The following is an 8,902-nucleotide window of genomic DNA, read 5'->3' on the forward strand; positions in this document are numbered from 1 at the left end:
CTGTTATCAACATTAAACCATTATCAACATTAAACCATTATCAACATTAAACCATTATCCACATTAAACCGTTATCAACATTAAACCGTTATCAACATTAAACCGTTATCAACATTAAACCATTATCAACATTAAACCATTATCAACATAAAACTGTTATCAACATTAAACCATTATCAACATTAAACCATTATCAACATTAAACCATTATCAACATTAAACCGTTGTCAACATTAAACCGTTATCAACATGATCAGTCTTCCCTTGATCCACTCTCCCCATTGTAACACATTATCAATATTTTCAACGTTATCAACACTATCAACCGATATCAAACATTCCTAACCAACATCAACCCCGAATTAATGCATTATCGACATTTCAAGGCAAACTGCATTACTGCTGCAGTAACAGCATTATCAGTGTCATCACTCCCAGTAACGATGCATTATCCCTCTACAGCGCCTTCAGGAAGTATTCACACCCCTTTCCTTATTCCACATTTAGTTGTGTTCAGCCTGAGTTCAAAATGGATTAAATGGCTGTTCTTTCTCTACACACAATTTTTACATTTAGCTCTTATCCAGAGCGACTTACAGGTAGTGAGTGCATACATTATTTTATTTTTTAAATATTTTTTCATACTGGCCCCCCGTGGAAATCGAACCCACAACCCTGGCGTTGCAAACGCAATGCTCTACCAACTGAGCTACATCCCTGCCGACCATTCCCTCCCCTACCCTGGACGAATTGTGCGCCACCCCATGGGTCTCCCAATCGCGGCCGGCTACGACAGAGCCTGGATTCGAACCAGGATCTCTAGTGGCACAGCTAGCACTGTGATGCAGTGCCTTAGACCACTGCGCCACTCGGGAGTATTACAATACCCCATAATTACATGTTTTTAGAAATTTGAGCTAATTTATTGAAAACGAAATACAGAAATATCTCATTTACATCAGTATTCACACCCCTGAGTCAATCCATGTTAGAATCCCCTTTGGCAGCGATCACAGCTGTGAGTCTTTCTGGGTAAGTCTCTAAGTGCTTTCTACACCTGGATTGGACAATATTTGCCCATTATTCTTTAAAAAATGATTCAAGCTTTGTCAAATTGGTTGTTGATCATTGCTAGACAACCATTTTCAGGTCTTGCCATAGATTTTCAAGTAGATTTAAGTCAAAACTGTAACTCGAACATTCACTGTCTTCTTGGTAAGCAACTCCAGTGTAGATTTGGCCTTGTGTTTTAGGTTATTGTCCTAAAAATCTCCCAGTGTCTGGTGGAAAGCAGACTGAACCAGGTTTTCGTCTACGATTTTGCCGGTGCGTAGCTCCATTCCATTTCTTTATTATCCAGAAAAACTCCCGACTCCTTAACGATTACAAGCATACCCATAACATGATGCAGCCACCACTATGCTTGAAAATATGGAGAGTGGTACTCAGTAATGTGTTGTATTGGATTTGCCCCGAACATAACACTTTGAATTCAGGACATAAAAGTGAATTGCTTTGCCACATTTTTTGCAGTATTACTTTAGTGCCTTGTTGCAAACAGGATGCATGTTTTGGAATATTTTTATTCTGTACTGGCTTCCTTCTTTTCACTCTGTCATTTAGGTTAGTATTGTGGAGTAACTACAATGTTGTTGATCCATCCTCAGTTTTCTCCTATCACAGCCACTAAACTCTGTAACTGTTTTAAAGTCACCATTGGCCTCATGGTGAAATCCCTGAGCGGTTTCCTTCCTCTCCGGCAACTGAGTTAGGAAGGACAGCTGTATCTTTGTAGTGACTGGGTGTATTGATACACCATCCAAAGTGTAATTAATAACTTCACCATGCTCAAAGGGATATTCAATGTTTTTTTTGTTTTTTTTACCCATCTACCAATAGGTGCCCTTCTTTGCAAAGCGTTGAAAAACCTCTCTGGTCTTTGTGGTGGAATCTGTGTTTGAAATTCACTGCTTGACTGAGGGACCTTACAGATAATTGTATGTGTGGGGTACAGAGATGAGGTAGTCATTCAAAAATCATGTTAAACACTATTATTGCACACAGAGTGAGTCCATGCAACTTATTATGTGACTTGTTAAGCACATTTTTACTCTTGAACTTATTTAGGCTTGCCATAACAAAGGGGTTGAATACTTATTGACATTTAAGCTTTTCATATTTAATTTGTAAATAATTTGAAAAACATAATTCCACTTTGACATTATGGGGTATTGTGTATAGGACAGTGACAAAAAAAATCTTAATTTTATCAATTTTAAATTCAGGCTGTAACACAACAAAATGTGGGAAGAAGTGAAGGGGTGTGAATACTTTCTGAAGGTAGTGGGTCTGCTTCCATACAAGGAGTGTTAGGCTGAGAACAGATCAGAACTCCTAGGTTCTAGTGTTAGGCTGAGAACAGATCAGAACTCCTAGGTTCTAGTGTTAGGCTGAGAACAGATCAGAACTCCTAGGTTCTAGTGTTAGGCTGAGAACAGATCAGAACTCCTAGGTTCTAGTGTTAGGCTGAGAACAGATCAGAACTCCTAGGTTCTAGTGTTAGGCTGAGAACAGATCAGAACTCCTAGGTTCTAGTGTTAGGCTGAGAACAGATCAGAACTCCTAGGTTCTAGTGTTAGACTGAGAACCGATCAGAACTCCTAGGTTCTAGTGTTAGGCTGAGAACAGATCAGAACTCCTAGGTTCTAGTGTTAGGCTGAGAACAGATCAGAACTCCTAGGTTCTAGTGTTAGGCTGAGAACAGATCAGAACTCCTAGGTTCTAGTGTTAGGCTGAGAACAGATCAGAACTCCTAGGTTCTAGTGTTAGGCTGAGAACAGATCAGAACTCCTAGGTTCTAGTGTTAGGCTGAGAACAGATCAGAACTCCTAGGTTCTAGTGTTAGGCTGAGAACAGATCAGAACTCCTAGGTTCTAGTGTTAGGCTGAGAACAGATCAGAACTCCTAGGTTCTAGTGTTAGGCTGAGAACAGATCAGAACTCCTAGGTTCTAGTGTTAGGCTGGAACAGATCAGAACCCCTAGGCTCTAGTGTTAGGCTGAGAACAGATCAGAACTCCTAGGTTCTAGTGTTAGGCTGAGAACAGATCAGAACTCCTAGGAAAAAGTAAAGGGGTGTGAATACTTTCTGAAGGCGCTGTAGTATACATTATCCCCACTACAACACATTATCTGTGATATTCTAGTATTCTTATATATTCCATAATTTATCAACATTATCACAACATTATGTTGACGTTTACCTGATAATGATACACTGGTTGTGTTTAGCATCCATCATGGTGGTGTAGGAAACATTGGCGATGGCAAACAGATGACTGGGAGAGAAGAGAAGACAGAGGAGAGAGTTAAACTATACTGTCTAACCCATACAATATAGAGAGAGGAGAGAGTTAAACTATACTGTCTAACCCATACAATATAGAGAGAGGAGAGAGTTAAACTATACTGTCTAACCCATACAATATAGAGAGAGGAGAGAGTTAAACTATACTGTCTAACCCATACAATATAGAGAGAGGAGAGAGTTAAACTATACTGTCTAACCCATACAATATAGAGAGAGGAGAAGGGAGTGTTGTAGTTTATATATGGTGTAGGAAATACAGTAGTTACATCTCTTCAGACTCAGACTACAGATAAACAGAGTTAATCACAACATGACGAACACGGAGCCAGAGTTAAACATGGGTACATCTCTGTTGCTAGGCAAGAACTTAATTGGTTCCTCTCACTGGTGTAGTTACTGCCCTGCCTGGTATACAGTTGAAGTCGGAAGTTTACATACACCTTAGCCAAATACATTTAGACTCAGATTCACAATTCCTGACATTTAATCCTAGTCAAAATTGCCTGTTTTAGGTCAGTTAGGATCACCACTTTATTTTAAGAATGTGAAATGTCAGAATAATAGTAGAGAGAATGATTTATTTCAGCTTTTATTTCTTTCATCACATTCCCAGTGGGTCAGAAGTTTACATACACTCAATTAGTATTTGGTAGCATTGCCTTTAAATTGTTTAACTTGGGTCAAACGTTTCGGGTAGCCTTCCACAAGCTTCCCACAATAAATTGGGTGAATTTTGGCCCATTCCTCCTGACAGAGCTGGTGTAACTGAGTCAGGTTTGTAGGCCTCCTTGCTCGCACACGCTTTTTCAGTTTTGCCCACACATTTTCTATAGGATTGAGGTCAGGGCTTTGTGATGGCCACTCCAATACCTTGACTTTGTTGTCCTTAAGCCATTTCGCCACAACTTTGGAAGTATGCTTGGGGTCATTGTCCATTTGGAAGACCCATTTGCGACCAAGCTTTAACTTCCTGCCTGATGTCTTGAGATGTTACTTCAATATATCCACATAATTTTCCTTCCTCATGATGCCATCTATTTTGTGAAGTGCACCAGTCCCTCCTGCAGCAAAGCTCCCCCACAGCATGATGCTGCCACCCCCGTGCTTCACGGTTGGGATGGTGATCTTCGGCTTGCAAGCAACCCCCGTTTTCCTCCAAACATAACAATGGTCATTATGGCCGAACAGTTCAGAGGACATTTCTCCAAAAAGTACGATCTTTATCCCCATGTGCAGTTGCAAACCGAAGTCTGGCTTTTTTATGGTGGTTTTGGAGCAGTGGCTTCTTCTTTGCTGAGCGGCCTTTCAGGTTATATCGATATAGGACTCGTTTTACTGTGGATATAGATACTTTTGTACCTGTTTCCTCCAGCATCTTCACAACGTCCTTTGCTGTTGTTCAGGGATTGATTTGCACTTTTCGCACCAAAGTACGTTCATCTCTAGGAGACAGAACGCGTCTCCTTCCTGAGTGGTATGACGGCTGTGTGGTCCCATGGTGTTTATACTTGCGTACTATTGTTTGTACAAATGAACGTGGTACCTTCAGGCGTTTTGAAATTGCTCCCAAAGATGAACCAGACTTGTGGAGGTCTACAAAAAATGTTCTGAGGTCTTGTCTGATGTCTTTTGATTTTCCCATGATGTCAAGCAAAGAGGCACTGAGTTTGAAGGTAGGCCTTGAAATACATCCACAGGTACACCTCCAATTGACTCAAAGTATGTCAATTATCCTATCAGAAGCTTCTAAAGCCATGACATCATTTTCTGGAATTTCCCAAGCTGTTAAAAAGGCACAGTCAACTTAGTGTATGTAAACTTCCGACATCAACTGTATGTGACTGACCAGGTCTAGAACCGTCCATAATGAGACTGACCAGGTTTAGAACCATCCATAATGAGACTGACCAGGTCTTGAACCATCCATAATGAGACTGACCAGGTCTTGAACCATCCATAATGAGACTGACCAGGTCTTGAACCATCCATAATGAGACTGACCAGGTCTAGAACCATCCTTAGGAGAGGAGAGTCAGGATGTCTGGTTGTTGAGGTAAGGAGTCAGTAGGAGAGTCAGGATGTCTGGTTGTTGAGGTAAGGAGTCAGTAGGAGAGGAGAGTCCGGATGTCTGGTTGTTGAGGTAAGGAGTCAGTAGGAGAGTCAGGATGTCTGGTTGTTGAGGTAAGGAGTCAGTAGGAGAGTCAGGATGTCTGGTTGTTGAGGTAAGGAGTCAGTAGGAGAGGAGAGTCAGGATGTCTGGTTGTTGAGGTAAGGAGTCAGTAGGAGAGGAGAGTCAGGATGTCTGGTTGTTGAGGTAAGGAGTCAGTAGGAGAGGAGAGTCAGGATGTCTGGTTGTTGAGGTAAGGAGTCAGTAGGAGAGTCAGGATGTCTGGTTGTTGAGGTAAGGAGTCAGTAGGAGAGGAGAGTCAGGATGTCTGGTTGTTGAGGTAAGGAGTCAGTAGGAGAGGAGAGTCAGGATGTCTGGTTGTTGAGGTAAGGAGTCAGTAGGAGAGTCAGGATGTCTGGTTGCTGAGGTAAGGAGTCAGTAGGAGAGTCAGGATGTCTGGTTGTTGAGGTAAGGAGTCAGTAGGAGAGTCAGGATGTCTGGTTGTTGAGGTGAGGAGTCAGTAGGATAGGAGAGTCAGGATGTCTGGTTGTTGAGGTAAGGAGTCAGTAGGAGAGTCAGGATGTCTGGTTGTTGAGGTAAGGAGTCAGTAGGAGAGGAGAGTCAGGATGTCTGGTTGTTGAGGTAAAGAGTCAGTAGGAGAGGAGAGTCAGGATGTCTGGTTGTTGAGGTAAGGAGTCAGTAGGAGAGGAGAGTCAGGATGTCTGGTTGTTGAGGTAAGGAGTCAGTAGGAGAGTCAGGATGTCTGGTTGTTGAGGTAAGGAGTCAGTAGGAGAGTCAGGATGTCTGGTTGTTGAGGTAAGGAGTCAGTAGGAGAGGAGAGTCAGGATGTCTGGTTGTTGAGGTAAGGAGTCAGCAGGAGAGTCAGGATGTCTGGTTGTTGAGGTAAGGAGTCAGTAGGAGAGTCAGGATGTCTGGTTGTTGAGGTAAGGAGTCAGTAGGAGAGGAGAGTCAGGATGTCTGGTTGTTGAGGTAAGGAGTCAGTAGGAGAGGAGAGTCAGGATGTCTGGTTGTTGAGGTAAGGAGTCAGTAGGAGAGGAGAGTCAGGATGTCTGGTTGTTGAGGTAAGGAGTCAGTAGGAGAGTCAGGATGTCTGGTTGTTGAGGTAAGGAGTCAGTAGGAGAGGAGAGTCAGGATGTCTGGTTGTTGAGGTAAGGAGTCAGTAGGAGAGTCAGGATGTCTGGTTGTTGAGGTAAGGAGTCAGTAGGAGAGGAGAGTCAGGATGTCTGGTTGTTGAGGTAAGGAGTCAGTAGGAGAGTCAGGATGTCTGGTTGTTGAGGGAAGGAGTCAGCAGGAGAGGAGAGTCAGGATGTCTGGTTGTTGAGGTAAGGAGTCAGTAGGAGAGTCAGGATGTCTGGTTGCTGAGGTAAGGAGTCAGTAGGAGAGGAGAGTCAGGATGTCTGGTTGTTGAGGTAAGGAGTCAGTAGGAGAGTCAGGATGTCTGGTTGTTGAGGTAAGGAGTCAGTAGGAGAGGAGAGTCAGGATGTCTGGTTGTTGAGGTAAGGAGTCAGTAGGAGAGTCAGGATGTCTGGTTGTTGAGGTAAGGAGTCAGTAGGAGAGGAGAGTCAGGATGTCTGGTTGTTGAGGTAAGGAGTCAGTAGGAGAGTCAGGATGTCTGGTTGTTGAGGTAAGGAGTCAGTAGGAGAGGAGAGTCAGGATGTCTGGTTGTTGAGGTAAGGAGTCAGTAGGAGAGTCAGGATGTCTGGTTGTTGAGGTAAGGAGTCAGTAGGAGAGGAGAGTCAGGATGTCTGGTTGTTGAGGTAAGGAGTCAGTAGGAGAGGAGAGTCAGGATGTCTGGTTGTTAAGGTAAGGAGTCAGTAGGAGAGTCAGGATGTCTGGTTGTTGAGGTAAGGAGTCAGTAGGAGAGTCAGGATGTCTGGTTGTTGAGGTAAGGAGTCAGTAGGAGAGGAGAGTCAGGATGTCTGGTTGTTGAGGTAAGGAGTCAGTAGGAGAGGAGAGTCAGGATGTCTGGTTGTTGAGGTAAGGAGTCAGTAGGAGAGTCAGGATGTCTGGTTGTTGAGGTAAGGAGTCAGTAGGAGAGGAGAGTCAGGATGTCTGGTTGTTGAGGTAAGGAGTCAGTAGGAGAGTCAGGATGTTTGGTTGTTGAGGTAAGGAGTCAGTAGGAGAGGAGAGTCAGGATGTCTGGTTGTTGAGGTAAGGAGTCAGTAGGAGAGGAGAGTCAGGATGTCTGGTTGTTGAGGTAAGGAGTCAGTAGGAGAGGAGAGTCAGGATGTCTGGTTGTTGAGGTAAGGAGTCAGCAGGAGAGTCAGGATGTCTGGTTGTTGAGGTAAGGAGTCAGCAGGAGAGTCAGGATGTCTGGTTGTTGAGGTAAGGAGTCAGTAGGAGAGGAGAGTCAGGATGTCTGGTTGTTGAGGTAAGGAGTCAGTAGGAGAGTAGAGTCAGGATGTCTGGTTGTTGAGGTAAGGAGTCAGTAGGAGAGTCAGGATGTCTGGTTGTTGAGGTAAGGAGTCAGTAGGAGAGGAGAGTCAGGATGTCTGGTTGTTGAGGTAAGGAGTCAGTAGGAGAGGAGAGTCAGGATGTCTGGTTGTTAAGGTAAGGAGTCAGCAGGAGAGTCAGGATGTCTGGTTGTTGAGGTAAGGAGTCAGTAGGAGAGGAGAGTCAGGATGTCTGGTTGTTAAGGTAAGGAGTCAGCAGGAGAGGAGAGTCAGGATGTCTGGTTGTTAAGGTAAGGAGTCAGCAGGAGAGTCAGGATGTCTGGTTGTTGAGGTAAGGAGTCAGTAGGAGAGGAGAGTCAGGATGTCTGGTTGTTAAGGTAAGGAGTCAGCAGGAGAGTCAGGATGTCTGGTTGTTGAGGTAAGGAGTCAGTAGGAGAGTCAGGATGTCTGGTTGTTGAGGTAAGGAGTCAGCAGGAGAGTCAGGATGTCTGGTTGTTGAGGTAAGGAGTCAGTAGGAGAGTCAGGATGTCTGGTTGTTGAGGTAAGGAGTCAGTAGGAGAGGAGAGTCAGGATGTCTGGTTGCTGAGGTAAGGAGTCAGTAGGAGAGGAGAGTCAGGATGTCTGGTTGTTAAGGTAAGGAGTCAGCAGGAGAGTCAGGATGTCTGGTTGTTGAGGTAAGGAGTCAGTAGGAGAGTCAGGATGTCTGGTTGTTGAGGTAAGGAGTCAGCAGGAGAGTCAGGATGTCTGGTTGTTGAGGTAAGGAGTCAGTAGGAGAGTCAGGATGTCTGGTTGTTGAGGTAAGGAGTCAGTAGGAGAGGAGAGTCAGGATGTCTGGTTGTTGAGGTAAGGAGTCAGTAGGAGAGTCAGGATGTCTGGTTGTTGAGGTAAGGAGTCAGTAGGAGAGGAGAGTCAGGATGTCTGGTTGTTGAGGTAAGGAGTCAGCAGGAGAGTCAGGATGTCTGGTTGTTGAGGTAAGGAGTCAGTAGGAGAGTCAGGATGTCTGGTTGTTGAGG

The 8,902-nt window shown here is 44.2% G+C and overlaps 1 protein-coding gene across 1 annotated transcript in view; it reads right to left on the reverse strand.

Moving 5' to 3' along the window:
* The window catches only part of myo15ab (myosin XVAb), a gene marked incomplete at both ends in the record, with an annotated part of 77,298 nt that overhangs the window by 43,036 nt on the left and 25,360 nt on the right, over positions 1-8,902 (reverse strand). The window contains one exon of the mRNA XM_084190908.1: positions 3,262-3,336. Coding sequence (XP_084047034.1) covers positions 3,262-3,336 — 75 coding nt within the window. The remainder of the gene's footprint in view (positions 1-3,261; positions 3,337-8,902) is intronic.

The sequence above is a fragment of the Coregonus lavaretus genome, assembly GCF_964263955.1.
Source record: "Coregonus lavaretus genome assembly, contig: HAP1_SCAFFOLD_1185, whole genome shotgun sequence".
Classification (NCBI taxonomy): Eukaryota; Metazoa; Chordata; class Actinopteri; order Salmoniformes; family Salmonidae; genus Coregonus; species Coregonus lavaretus.